This window comes from Vidua chalybeata, chromosome 10 (genome assembly GCF_026979565.1).
Source record: "Vidua chalybeata isolate OUT-0048 chromosome 10, bVidCha1 merged haplotype, whole genome shotgun sequence".
NCBI classification, from domain to species: domain Eukaryota; kingdom Metazoa; phylum Chordata; class Aves; order Passeriformes; family Viduidae; genus Vidua; species Vidua chalybeata.
In genome coordinates, this window is record NC_071539.1 from 16,124,248 (window position 1) to 16,138,793 (window position 14,546).

General features: G+C 37.2%; 1 protein-coding gene across 1 annotated transcript in view; it reads left to right on the forward strand.

Annotated features, from left to right (window-relative positions):
* COL4A4 (collagen type IV alpha 4 chain) overlaps positions 1 to 14,546 on the forward strand; it is a 61,762-nt gene that overhangs the window by 21,718 nt on the left and 25,498 nt on the right. The window contains exons 13-23 of the mRNA XM_053951998.1: positions 316 to 369; positions 1,522 to 1,581; positions 2,193 to 2,237; positions 3,244 to 3,297; positions 7,233 to 7,302; positions 8,751 to 8,855; positions 9,417 to 9,581; positions 10,174 to 10,266; positions 10,594 to 10,757; positions 12,777 to 12,849; positions 14,131 to 14,237. Of these exons, the coding sequence (XP_053807973.1) occupies positions 316 to 369; positions 1,522 to 1,581; positions 2,193 to 2,237; positions 3,244 to 3,297; positions 7,233 to 7,302; positions 8,751 to 8,855; positions 9,417 to 9,581; positions 10,174 to 10,266; positions 10,594 to 10,757; positions 12,777 to 12,849; positions 14,131 to 14,237 (990 nt within the window). The remainder of the gene's footprint in view (positions 1 to 315; positions 370 to 1,521; positions 1,582 to 2,192; positions 2,238 to 3,243; positions 3,298 to 7,232; positions 7,303 to 8,750; positions 8,856 to 9,416; positions 9,582 to 10,173; positions 10,267 to 10,593; positions 10,758 to 12,776; positions 12,850 to 14,130; positions 14,238 to 14,546) is intronic.

The following is a 14,546-nucleotide window of genomic DNA, read 5'->3' on the forward strand; positions in this document are numbered from 1 at the left end:
AAATTAAAAAAGGAACTACTGTCATACATGTTTGTAGGGACAAAGCCCTGACTTGCAGATCCTTGGAAGTGAAAAGATACATATATCTCTCTCCAGAGTCATTATGCTGTTTTGACAGTGCTAACAGAAATAAAGATAAGTACATAAATGTTTTTCTTGCTTTTCTTGTGTTGAGGACACCTAAAGAAATACATCCAGTGTTTAAAAAAATACCTTTTAACACTTCTAATTCAGAGTAGGACTTAAAAAAAGTTAAGCAGCACATAGGCATATCCTGCATATTAATATACACAAAAACTTTCCTTTTATATGTAGGGCCAAAAAGGATTACCTGGGCTAACAGGATACAGAGGGCCACGTGGACCTAAAGTAAGTAATAAGACTTTTTTTTCCCTATGGTGCTGGAAAAGTCCTTGTGTGGTTATTATGTTAAGCTTCTAAAGCATAGCATTTTTTGCTGTGAAATTTAATCACCGCCTAAATCAGTGCGAAAGCAAAAATATTTCAAAACCCTTTGGAAAATCTTTCTCAGTCTGTTTTACACATACCTATTGAGTGTTGCCTAGTAGCAAAAAGTCAGTGTTGTTGCCAGTTGGGCTGTTGACATAATTGATTGGAACTGTGAAGAAAATACAAGTACAGATTATTTTTCCTCAAGAAGAGAAACAGAGATGATCTGAATGTGTTCTTAATGGGGCATGATGTATGTTTACCACAGAAGGCTGAGGAAAGACTTTAACTTGACATTGTGGATATCCCCAAGGGTAGAGAAGGCAGAGTCACCTGTTTGGAGAGAGGGTTGCTTTTTACTGTCTAGTCTACATTTTCTTTTCTTTCTGTCAACATGATCAATTTAAACATTGAGGTGCCAGAAGAGGAAAATCCATAGGCAGGAAGCTGCCAGATATGAGGAGAAAAAAAGAGGAAATTGGAGACAAAAGAAAGACTCTAGTTTATGTTAAAAACTTATTTAGCTATGTAGCAGAAGAGAAGAGACGAGAAGCATGAACATCACATTTCTGAGTTGTAAGTCTGGCACTTTTTCAGAAGTTCATTTTCCATCATAAAAAGACCACTGTTACTTAGCACTGGAAAAGAGAAAAAAGCTAATCTTTCTCTATTAGATTTGCATTGAAAAAGATGGGCTTTATATGCATGCTCCAGTACTAGTTGTCTATGTAGATGATAATACATGCACTTGTTAGTTATAAGCAGGAACAGAGAAATCAACTGAAGCAGCTCAAACGATGCCCAAAACTTTAGAAAAAGTATATACAAATTCAACTGCTGAGATAACATGAAGCTTAGAGAAGAAACCAGAGCAGGTTTCTCAAATAACTGGAACTACTTAGGCACTGCTGATGATGCTGTGTGAAGTCAGCTCCAGTGACTGAGCCTCACAAGTGAAACAAGATCCACCGATGTAATGTATACGTCATTTAATAAAGATTAACAAAAATTAAAATGTAGGCACACTTCACTGAGCATCTTGGTTAAAAAAAACTATTTTCACTGCTCTAGGGCATACTTGGGAGAGGAGAAAAGGGTGAAAAAGGCCTTCCTGGATTCCCTGGATTGCAGGTAAGAAAGTTGCAGAATAAATTATATCACAAATTCACTATAATTAGGCAGTTTAAGTTTACAATTTCAAGAAAAACTTTAAGGATTTTTTAAAATAAATCTGTCATGCTTCTGTCATGCTTCCTGTATAGGAGACTTGCCCTGGGACTTACCCTGTCTCAGACTTAAACATAAGCTCATACAGACTTTTCAGAAAGTAAATCTGTATGGTTATCCTCTAAATATTTGGACCAGCACAAAGCTGCTCTGGAATAGCACAATAGTAACACAGTAATTTTAATGTTCTCTGTATGTGTTGGTGGCAGTTTTTTACAGCAGCTTGTGCTGGATTTGCCTAACAGTGCTGAAGTGTAGCAGCATTCCAGTACTGCGCTTGATGCAGTATGGTAAAAAAAAAAAAAAAAAAAGAAAACTTGGCTGCCTTGCTTTGGTCTGTAGTTCTAATTCTTGTCCATTTCTCACAGAAACTATTTGCAAAAGCTTTGCAAAGTTTTTGGAAGATATCTCAAGTAATATTTATCTATGTAACATTAACTATCAGCAGTTCTGAATAGGTTTAATTTTAAATAAGTTTTTACTGTTTTAGCTTACAGTCTACTTGCTTTTATTAGGGTCATCCTGGTACTTATGGACCTGCAGGTTTTCCTGGAATGAAGGTATGAAGGCAGAAAATATAAGCAGCTCCCTGAACAGTGGGATCAATGAGATTTTGTTTTCTGTGGACGTGTGCAGATTTGGAATTTCCACATACTTCACAGCTCAGATTGCATTCCTTCTTTTCTCTTCTGCTACCTGTTGCCACAGAAGCTGTATGAAATCTGTGTCTTTGAATTTCTGCCACTCTGAAATTTGGCTGAAATTTGCTAATGGAATCTGAAGTTGGAAGGAGGAGGAAAAGTCAGTGGGACACACATACAGCATAATAGAAAAGTTATGCAGCATGTTAAGTTTATTTTTTATGGTGACATTGTTTGTGTAATTTTGTGGTGCATACATGTTTTGTTCATGTTTCTGGCTTGAGAAATTCCAGTGATGCTAAGACTGCTAAATTTTACTTATGAACTTACAGCATCTTACTGCAATAAAGAACAATAGATGTATGTTTATAGGTCTATCTCACCCAACTGTAGTTAAGGTAGTGATTGTGCTGTTCATAAATCACATTAATGTATCAATATTTGCCTCTAGAGCTATGTCTCAGGTGACTGTTTTAGCTGCAAAAATACTTTTCATTTTGTTTTTCACTCCTGCCTGCCTAAAGAGTTTGAGTACAGGCTGGATGAGTATATTAGAAAATCATAAAAAGAGAAGAGAGCCGATGTGCAGCGCTTTCCATGCAGTAGTTTAAAAGAATCATTCAGCAAGCAGCAAACCAATTTCAGCTGTATTAAGCAGACAGTCTATCAGAGTCTGCTGGTATGTATTCCAGCTAATTCTGTGCCCCAGCTCCACTGAATCTGCTGAGCACTGTCTGAATAACCTGGCAATACATGCTGTGAATTTTCCAACACAGGAGAGTCTGTGAAACACCCATCTCCTGTACAAACCCAGTGAAGTCTCTCTGCACACAATTATAACATCACTGTGCTGTATGATTGGGTTTTACTCAATTAATTATGTCTTGACAGATTAATCAATTTGTATTTATGTGATCCTTTTCAGGGTGAAACAGGATTTGCTGGTTTTCCTGGACAACCTGGCTATCCAGGCATACAGGTAAAAAAATTACTACACATTCACACCCCACCTTCCTCTGTGCCAGTATTTCCTCCCAAATGTACCTATTTATCAGGCCATTTCCCTTTATACAGTCATAATTTCTGTAAAGGTTTACTGTTTTCATGGTAGTTATAGTTATTCATCACCATGGTAGTAAATAGCAATGTAAGAAAACATTCCTAGCTGGTGCAGGTAAGAGTGGGAATTCTATTTTGCATACCATAGGAATTGTTAATCCCAACAGTTACCTGTAAGTATGCCAGGATAGCTACCTAATCCATGAATTGTAGTACTCTGCAAGGTTTTCACAGTTGAGCTGCATTCCCCAGGGAGGTATGGGAGGTAAAGGAAGCTGCTATTTAGTTAATAGTATGATCCTGTAAATGAGGATGAAAACTGGCCCCAAATGAGGTGGCAAAATTCCATTCAGACGGGCCTGTTTGCATCATTTACCAAAATCTCTTGGCATGTGTTCAATCTGTTTACTTAAGTAATTGTTCCAAGATGTTTACCAGAATGGCAAGGAAAGGGATTCCTTCACACCAGCTGTGTTTAAACATTTCCTAATTTGGCTCACTTAGATGACACTAACTGCCTTTTGTTTTACAATACCTGCTGCTTTCCATTAGTGATTAGAAGTGTAGGTGTCACAGCCCAGGGCTAAGCAATAAAACAGAAAAATATTTAAAGTGTGGAAGAGATGCTTAAAACAATTTCAGAAGACCCAGGTGTCAGTCTAGTGACATTTCAGGGCAAAAGTTTATGGAATTTTCTTCTGCAGGCTGCAGAACCAATGAAATTCTGATTACTGGATCATATTGTAATTCTGAGTAACAGCAAAGACTTGAGTGAACTGAATTATTATATTTCCTTTGGAATCTACAATGCTAAAGCACACTCAAAAGAAAAAAGCAGTTCTGGATGCTACCCTAGAGGGAGCAAAGCAACAATGAGTCTAGCCAGGGGGGTAGGCCTAAGAAGTCCTGGGATAGAGTCCAAATGGTCAGCAGTGTATGAGTAAGAGGAGGAGTGAAATGCTGCAATGCAAAAGGTGGGTGACAGAATCACCAGTAGAGACACCAAGGTTGAAAAAGCTCTTTAAAGTTATTATCACAGTACAGAGGACAAAAACATTATTGCAGAAATTGTGATGCCAATGAACTTGGCTTAAATATTCTGGAATACAAAAGTCAAGGAGTGTTTATTTCCCTCTGAAATATATTTTTTTTTAAATTGCATATAAACCACTGACTTTTCTTCAACAGATTTGCACAAAAATCACCTCTGTTATAAAGTAAAAATTAAGATGGGAGCACACTCTACATAATCTGTGGTGACACGTAGAAGTGAACTGTGGCTGGTGCAAGCTTGTCATAAGTAGTATACAGCTAAAGACACAGTAGAAAGCACACAAATACAAAGCAACAGACAGGTTTTCAAAGCACGTTTACAAATGAGTAATGACAGGCACATAAAGTAAATAAGTGAAAGTACAATAAAAACATCTGGCTTAGTCACAGACTTACTTTCCAATTTAGGATTGTCAGGAGAATGCTACATTTCTTCAGCCAAGATTTTAATTATGTGGTCATACCTAGGGGGAAAAAAATTGCCCACAGATGGTACTTTTCATCCCCTTTGGCTGTTATCAACTTCACAACACAGTGATATCATTTAGATACTAATTAAACTGAAACATTGCATATCAGATTTAAACAGAAAATTCATTGCAGTCCAATACTCCCAAAATCTTGAAACAAATCTTAAGTGTTTTGTTGTTAAAAAGCTCTCACCCGATGTACATATTGTTTTAATTTGGGGCCTCATTAACAAACTTGAGACAAGTCGTGTTACAAACAGAATAGTGCATTCCTCGGACTCCATTGATTAGCCTACAGCCTGAGTAGCCATCAGTTAGCACTACAAACAGTAAACGAAAGCATGATTAATTGTTGGTAGGTTATGCTAGGGAAATGGTTGAAGTTCTGCAGTGATGAATCAGAAAGATTAAATTACAATTGCTAGTGCCCAGAGCAAAAGAAATCAGATCAAGTATAGACACAACTTAATAAAAAAAGGATAACTAATACAGATATGCAGAATCCTGAGTGATTGCACAGATACTGTAGTTTTGATTGGGAAACCATTGAAGAAATCTGATTATTCCTGAAAGGGACAGACCTATCCAGACTGCATCAACTGTTCAGCTGGCCTCACCAGCTGTTACTTATGATCCACTAAAAATCACATGCACCGAAGGAACAAGAATATGTTTAAAACTTCTCCTGGGAATAGCCTGTCCTTATGTAGATTTTTCTGAAACAAACATGTTCATAGAAAATCTAAGATACATTCAAATTTAAGATGTAGAGACTCAGAAAAAACCTAGTTGCATTGAAAGTACATTTCATCTTTAAAAATTGCTGACTGTTGCTAAAAGCAAAGAGTGGACTTCAAGGAATTGTTGCCATAGCTTTTGATGCCTAAGCCTGGATGCTGGCAATACATTTTTTTTTTCAATAAACTATTGGCAAGTTGAGTCTCCTAAAGTTTTTGTGGGAAGAGAAAGCAGTATCAGTCAACAAAATAATCTAAAGAGATCTATGCCATTGTGTAGGAGTGTACCAATAGTGAAAACACAGCCAATAGGCAGCTGCCAGCCAGAGAGGATCATTAGCCCTAACAGCCTAAAAACAGATTTTCAGAGACAACAAATGGTATTTATTACTTGAGATACCAAGGACAGACATGTTTGACATTGGCTCATTACTCTTCAGTTCTTTCTTGTGTTCTGATTGTGTCATTTTAAAATCAGCATGAAAATTATATAAGACTTGGGCCAAATACATCCATTATACAAATCTTTATTTATCATCATTAAATTAATTTTAAAGCTCAAAATACTTTCTAAATTTATCAGAGGAGGAAAAACGCTAGTTTTTCTTTCCTGCCTCTTCTGTGTCATTGGGAAAGACAAATCCATGTTCCTGTTTAAAAGAACTAAAGATGACACAAGGATATGTTTTCATTCTGCAAGATACAGTCAAAGGAAACAGGCCAGAGATCAAGAGGGCAGCAGTTAGTGACAGAACTGTCTAACTACTGTAGAGATACCATTAAAAAAAAAAAAAAAAAGCCAAGAACGAGGCATAGAGGCCTTGTTTTCACTTGTGTAAGAATGGGTATCCAGTTCTCCTTGTCTGTGTCCTAAAAGGCCCTGGAGTCTAGTCTGGTAATGCAGCCTCATTGCACAGTTCCCACATTGACATTCTTGTTTTCTTAGTTCCTATTTGCTAAAAAAGGAGAGCTGATTTCTAATCTACAAAGCAAAAGGTCTAATACAATTTGCCACATAAAAGGCTTCCTTAAAGTCCACTTCACTTGCAATTCTAAGTAGCAAAATCCAAGTTAATTTAGAAAACCTCCAAGCAGAAGTGATTTTCCTCACCATTAGCAAGCACTTTCATGTTTCCCTACTGCAGATGTTTTAAACTTCTTGTAAGAGCTTTGAGTATCTCTTACCATTGATAATAGCTGTTAGACAGTGAAACTGTTTTTCTTTATGCTTATCTGTCATAGAAGTAATTTCCTAATCCTGATATAGAATTTCTGTAATTTTTAATTACAGATTAGTTGTTAAATCAAAATATCTCAATTAAATGGATACTGATTTACTGTAGTTGAGTCACATTTACAATAAATGAATGAAATCAAATACAGCAGTCACATGTTCTGAAGAGTCAAATAGATATGTGTAATGGATATATTTAAAATCTATTTGCTTGATTTTAAATTCTGCAAAGTGTCAAAATCAAGTTTCCTGGGAGGTATGTGTCACATCCTTACATATCTCCCCACTGCTGAAATATTTAGTAACATTCTAGTACACCATATATTTGTATATAACAAAAATTATTGTTGGACTCTTACAGGGGGATCCAGGAGAAAAAGGGCCCCCAGGTCCTCCTGGAGCTGTTGGAACTCCACTGCTTCCTATAAAAGGTTATATCTATTTTTGACTAGTCTTTGTGCTGTATAAAGTTCAGGACCTGTTTTGCTAAGGTGTATGAAAGTGGTCACTAGGGGTGCAGGGGACAGAATCCTAAAATACTCCCAGTGGCCACAGGCTGTGTTTGTGGGTTTGGCCACATTTTTGTCTTTGTCTCGCTGATCTTCCTGGAACTATGTTAAACATACAAGTGTCACATTAAATGTTTGTTTGTGTGAAAGATCTTTGTGCATACAGTCACAACTAGATCTGAAGGACTCTCTCGTTCTTGGACCTAAGCATAGTTACAAAAAAATTGATGAATAGGGCTGTGCTGGTTAATGGACAGCAAATAAGAACACCTGCCTTCCCATTTAGGATTCCTGTTTTCAGTATTGTCACAACACACAGATTTTAGACTACAATCAAGCTTCCTGTTTGCAGGGGGAAAATCCTGGGACTAGTACCCCCAACAGAATACTTGTCAATTTATTACCTTCCTCCCTAAACCTCAGGCTGGGTTTTAATGTCCCAGGTCCCTTTACCCCCATCTTACTCAACTAATTGATGAAAAGATGTGTTCAAGTTCATATTTCATAGCAGGAAGCAGTGGGGAACAGCCAGGCCTGCTGCCTGCAAGGTTGTGCTTTTGCATCTAATACTTGGAGAGTTTGTCTTATGAGAACATTTCAACAGAGAGATTATCATAAATTGTATTTCAAAATTTCCTGTGGTCACAGAAGTAAGTTACAACAAAACCCCAGTTCAGCAGTACCTCCCCATTAGATAGGGGCCTCATCCTAAAATAAATTAATTTTTTTCTACAGACTTCCATGGTTTCCAGCCCATATAACAAACAACCCCATGCTTAATATCTCAAGTAACATTCAGTCATGTGCATGGTGTGTGAGTGGATACAACCTTCAGAGGAAGAGGACTTCGAACAATAGACAAGAGAACTACTGCCCATATTTTATTTTTCCAATTTAATGAAGCTGTTTGCATCTGATTCAGGTTTTCTTTATCAGTTGCAATTTTAAATTTTGTTATTTGTAGCAATTTTGAAAATATACTTCTAAAAATCTGAATAATTTGTGATCCTGAAATGACTTCCCTGTGTGTACTGCTAAAGCACTTAACATGAAATCAATATTTATTTTAAATGCTACATGTGTTTATTTTGGGCAAACATTTCTCTCAGCATTTTGTAATACACAGCACAAAGATACTTCTACAAAGTGATGAAGAGTTAAAAATGTGCTTGTGAAATGGGCTGGAATCCATAGAAAAGTAACCAAATCCTCCCACCTTAAAATTAAATTGTTACACATTTTAAAATATTTCGTAAGTTATTTTACTCTTGTGTAGTTTCCAAATTATCATTTTGGTTGCAGCTTAATTTAGATTTAAGCTGTCAATTCCATAAGATGTTCAACTCACATGTTTCTGTAATTCTCTGTAGGTCCACGAGGAGATCCTGGATTTCCGGGTCCTGTTGGTGTAATGGGGTCAGTTGGACCAGTTGGTCCTTCAGGCCTTCTAGGAAGACCAGGACATGATGGAACAAGTAAGAGAAGTAGAGGATAAATGTGAACTATACACTAGAAGGAAAGAAAGCAGCTGAAAGAAAACTGTTCTTGCTTGGTGCAAGTCACCCCTGTAAAGACTATTCAATAAAAATATTAACTCAGCACTTAATAGCCAGAAAAATAAACAAAATTATCCAAGCAGAACATTAGGAATGACTAGAAAAGGAACAGAAGACAAAGAAGAATATTACCATGGTAAACCCATGGTATAACTGTGTCTGGAGTTCTGTGCTTAAAATTTCTGCTCTCCATCTCAAAAAGATACAGAGGGATGTGCTGAGGATGGCTCTGCTCTGTATGAGGAGCTGGAGTAAGTGGGATGTCTGGAAAAGAGATAATGGAGGGAAGGAGGAAAAGAAACATTTGAAAGTCTACAGCAGAAACCTTTTTTCTTGTGGATCCTGAAAAAGCTAAGGATTTGGATTCAAGCATTAGTTATATAGAAGATGTTTTTCAGGGCAGTCCTGAATGGTCTGGAGTTTTCTCCTTGATATCTCACATTAATGCTGCATGGGCTGTTTACCTTTCTTTTTTTTCAGGTCTTCCTGGCCTGCCAGGCGTAAGTGGGGCACCAGGACCTCAAGGTTTTCAAGGGGACCCTGGTTTGCCTGGAACAGGTGAATTAATCCCAGGAAGACCAGGATTTCCTGGACCACCAGGCTTACCAGGGCAGCCAGGAAGACAAGGCTTACCTGGACTACCCAGTAGGTTCAATAGCAATTTATATAACAAGAATAGAATTCTGCAGAGTAATAGATCCATTGTTTTTGTTGGTGCTACAAATACAGAGAAGTGAAAAGTGCATTTTGACAACTATTTCAAAGTTTACCTGGGATTTTGAAACCATATTTTTCCTATTAGCTTTTGATCAGTGAGATCTCAAGGTTTTCATAGTTTTCTGGGTAATTTAAACCCAGGAAAGTAACACACATATTAAAATTAAAAATTAAAATGGTTCATTAGACCAAAGTGCTTTAGTCCAATACACCATTTTTTAACTGTTCAAGTTAAAAATACTGAGGAGGAAACCCAAATCTGCATCCTTTAGAAAAGAAAAAGTAAAGTTCTAAGTAGAAAAAACTAGTGGCATTGAGAAGTAATGTGTCAACATCAACTCTAGCCATACTGTCTGTTGCAGTATAATCTATAAGCAACAACTTGTAAAGCATTTAATAAGATCTCTAACTTTTCATATGAGAATAACAAGAGAAGGGAGAGGAGGACACATGACCTAAACATAAATGTGTGGAAACATAAGCCTGATTTATACTGTCTGGAAAATTTGTTTTTTTAAAGGTGTAATCTGTACTGACAGAGGGCTCCCTGGAGAACCTGGACCAAAAGGTCAAATTGGCCTTCCAGGAAGAAAGGGGGAAAAAGGACAGAAGGGTAAGTTCATCTGGATAACAACAATTTGAGTCTGAAACCTTTGCCAGGAGTGTCAAATCTAAATGTGCAAGAAGTTCTTGGTAACTTGGAGGTTGAGGCCCATCAAAGCACAGAGTTACATGGCCTGTTGGCACTGGGGCTTCTCAATCAGCAGAGTCCTGTTAGTGCAGAGTTACCCAGCACTGTAAAGTATCAATCCTCTCCAGGTGAGATAACATGAGATAAAATGGTCTGTGCACTATCCACACAGAAAAGAAAAAGGACAGCATTATTTTTTGTGTAATAATTTTTCAGCTGGTTCAATGTAATTTTGACACTTTCATGTAGGAAGTCAAGGCCTCTGCTCATGTAGTGCTGGTCCTCCTGGTCCCCGTGGTGTGCAAGGACCTCCAGGTACTCAAGGAAGGAAAGGACAAATGGGATACCCTGGAGGACACGGAGAAAAGGGCGACCCAGGCTTAGCTGGTGCAGTGGGATCACCAGGGCTCCCTGTGAGTACTTTTCATCAGCTTCAGTTAACAACATCAAGCTACCTCTCAACTCAGGAGGCATTTAAGCAAAATGGTTGAGAAAGTGCCCTGGAAAACTGTCTGGAACTTTTATGTACTTTAGTCTAGTGAAACAAGCTTTTACTTTTGGGAGTAGACTTAGTTTCTTTAATGTGCTTCATATAGTTTATCTTAGTCCCCAGAGTGAGCAGTAATTCACAACACCACTTAATCTAACTGCTTTAGGAATACAGTATATGATAATTTATTGGTCCTTCCTGCTGTGATTTTGATCTACTTCTTCTGGTCTGACATATGGAAAATATAGGTAGATGTGCCCTGCTTTATAACTGTTGTATTATGGTTGGGTTTTTGGGTTGTTTTGAGGGGCATGTTTAGCGGGGTTATTGTGCCTTTTTTATTGTTATTGGTTGTTTTTTTTTTTTTTTTTTGAGATTTGGGTTTGTTTTAATAGCAGAACTGTTTGTTCACATAAGGAATTGCTTAAAAGTTTCCAGAACATGTTCTTTCAAAAAAAAAAAAAAAAAAAAAGCAAATCCACTGTGAGTCTGAGAGAAGGAGGTGGAAGGGCTCTTATTCAAGTTCCAATTGTTTCATTAGAAGATTTACATTTGCTCTCTTTTTTTTTTTTTTTCCTTAAAACCCTATGACCTGAGTGGTGTATGTGAGATTCTGATGTTTTTGTTACTTATGTGTTTTAGCCCTTATAGCTCTGAAGTAAGGCTTGAAGCCTTGTCCTGAATTTTGCTGATCTTAGCTTACTTAATTGAGAAACAAGGACAAATTAATCACTTTGGAAGGAAATAATTCACTTCAGTACAGAAGTGCTTTGGTCTAATGGAGCATTTTTCTCCATTCTTCTGCTCACTTTTCTTCCCAAATATTTCGTTTTCTTTTCAGACACTAATAACTCATCACTGAGTACTTGAAGATCTAGACATTGTAACAAATAGTCACTTCGAGTTTCAGATACACATTTTTCAGAAGTCTGCTGCCTGATTTAAAATTGTCAATCACATTATAAACAGGTTTTTCTCCACCTATTTTTAAGGGAAAGATTTTGAGTAAAAGAGGAAGCTGCCTATATAATACCCCAGTTTTTCTAAATTTCACATGGTTTGTCTTGATCCACATATACTGTTGCAAAATCAGACCTTGACCAAAGATGATATGAATAGTGCACCCTGCTTGGACAGCTGAAAACAAATATCAGCATAAAAATATAGGGAAGTATTTATTCTCCCCTCTAAACCTGTCAAGCCTTATATTCATCTAAGAATATAATGTACCAAACTAGATGAAAATTTTTATTGTTGGCTTTGTGGATTTTCATTCAGAAAAAAAAAGCATCACTTACTTCCTTCTGTGTCCCCTTCTGGGATGACAGCCTCATCCACCACCCTCCAGAGATTCCCTTCCTCAGTGGGTTGTGGGTTGAAGTCTGCAGTGGGAAGAATTAATGAATCATTTGTCTCTTGATATTCTTACATTTGCAGTCCTGCAGCTGTGGGCCCAGCGCTCTGGCATTACAATTTCTTTCAGTTGTAGTGGTTTTGGTTCACCCATTTGAGATTTCCCAGGGTTTATTCATTTCTAACATGTGTGTTCACAGAGGCTTGTTCAGCTTTCTAGTGGTTTAACAAAGTGCCAGTATTCAAAATGAGTCACTGATTAGTGTTATTAGGCAGGGAGGAAGCTCTCAGCAGCTCCCCTCAGAAAAACAATTTCCTGGGGTAGCTTTTTCCCTCCTCACCAAACATCAATTAATGCAAAATCAGCACAGTTTTGCTTCTGTGCATGTGGCAGAGTCAGCCTGAAAAGACCACATGCCATTCACACTCCTCTTTTTGACCATCAAGAGACCAGTGTGTCCTTTTGGTTACTTTAATTGGTCTTTTTTGGGGAAACAATGCAAGAGATAGCTATCTAATTGTTCCTTCAATTCCCACTTTGATTCTTTGCTGGAGATAACTGACAGCTCTTTTCTTTGTCAATGATAAGGGGACTCCTGGTTCTGCTGGAAAGCTTGGGGAAAAAGGAGAGAAGGGTGATCCAGGAAGAGTTAGAATCAAAGGTAAACACACATTTTACCATTAACCTTTTTGTTTTCCTGTACAATGTCTAGGCAATAGTGTGAGAAAAACATTAATTTACTCTTTACTAAATCCATTAGCTCAGTAAGTTACTGAAACCTAGAGGGCATATATATTCAAACTGCTCTCTTGGTACCATCTCTTCTTGCTAAACACAAGATCAACACAGTGTTTTGTGGTTTTTTTCTCTATAGTTGAGCCATAAAACAGTTTTAACAGCATGTTATTAATGTAAACAAATGACTTTTCATGTCATGCATTTGATAATTGTGATCTTCTAAAGGTCTGTACAGCAAAGACTAAGCAGAATACAAATACTGTGAAATCATGAAGAAATATTATTGAACAGAAGCCACCTCCTGAACTGTCATATACCAATACCGTAGCTGTTATCTCAAAATGGGCCACCAACATCCTTGGGAAAACCTCAGTCTCAATGACTATTCAGATTCCTCTCCTATTTCTAAAAATTACTCTTGACCAAGCATTGAAGAGAAACAATAGGCCACCAGTTGCACAACTGGAATTCTTGTAATTAAATAGATCAAAACCTCTCCACAGTTATGGTTATGATTTGCAAAAGCAAAAGAAAAAGAGAACAATAAATTACAGCACTCTGATGGCAAAGCTTAGTTAGAAAGGCTAAAATAGTTATTCACAGAAGATTGTCCTTCTTATTGTTTATAAAAAGTTAGCTTAGCTTTGGATGCCTGTGGGTTTTTTACAGATGTTGGAACAGGGGAAAACATTTGCTTTTATTTGCAAAGGATTTCTTGACACAGCAGAATGAATCTTTGTGTTAGAATAGTTTTACTGTCCTTGATGCAAAAGTTACTTTCTCATAAATATTGGTGCAAGAGAAATCCACATGGGGAAAAAACCAAAAACCTTTGGGGAATATTGATGCAAATATTCTGTATCATATAGCACTGCTATAGCCTGACTTCACTGAAATCAAGAATAAATCTGTGATGTGTTTCAGTAGTCAAATATTTTAACTCTATGTATAGCACGGACAAAAGCCATGTCCCTGTGGTGCCTGTGAACATGTCTTTTACAGAGAGACCAAGTTGTTCTATCAGGGATCCAACTACAAACTGCCTTCCTAAGCCTAAAATGCCTTGTTAAGAAATGTGAATTCAAGGACTGGGAATTATCATGAAGATAGGATCAATGGTTACCCAGCATTTCTTTAAGCAGAAATACCTCCTCCCTCTAAAATTACTGCAAATATTTTTTTTTCTCAAAAATAATATTTTAAGGATTAAAAGGTGAAAGAGGAGCTACTGGGCTTCCAGGATTTCCAGGCCAAAGAGGTCTTGATGGCAGAGATGGGGAACCAGGATTGCCAGGGGAAAAAGGAGCTGAGGTATGTTTGACTTCCCCAGACTTTTTCCATTTCAACTAACATATTATCTTATGAAAGGTTATGAAAGTTTTTATCCATTAAAAAATTAGTTTCTTCTAAGTATTACTGTTTATTCTGGTACTCCTGATTATAATCTCTGCATATACTGTCTGCCAATATTATGGGGTCAGGAAACAAAAAAATACACAAACCTCTTTGTTCCTATTGCCTTTGAATATTTAAAAATACTAATGTCATCCATGTAGTCTTTCCATTGTGAAAGTGTTTCTCCAGATAATTCTATAACATGCTTTTTCATCATCAAAGAGA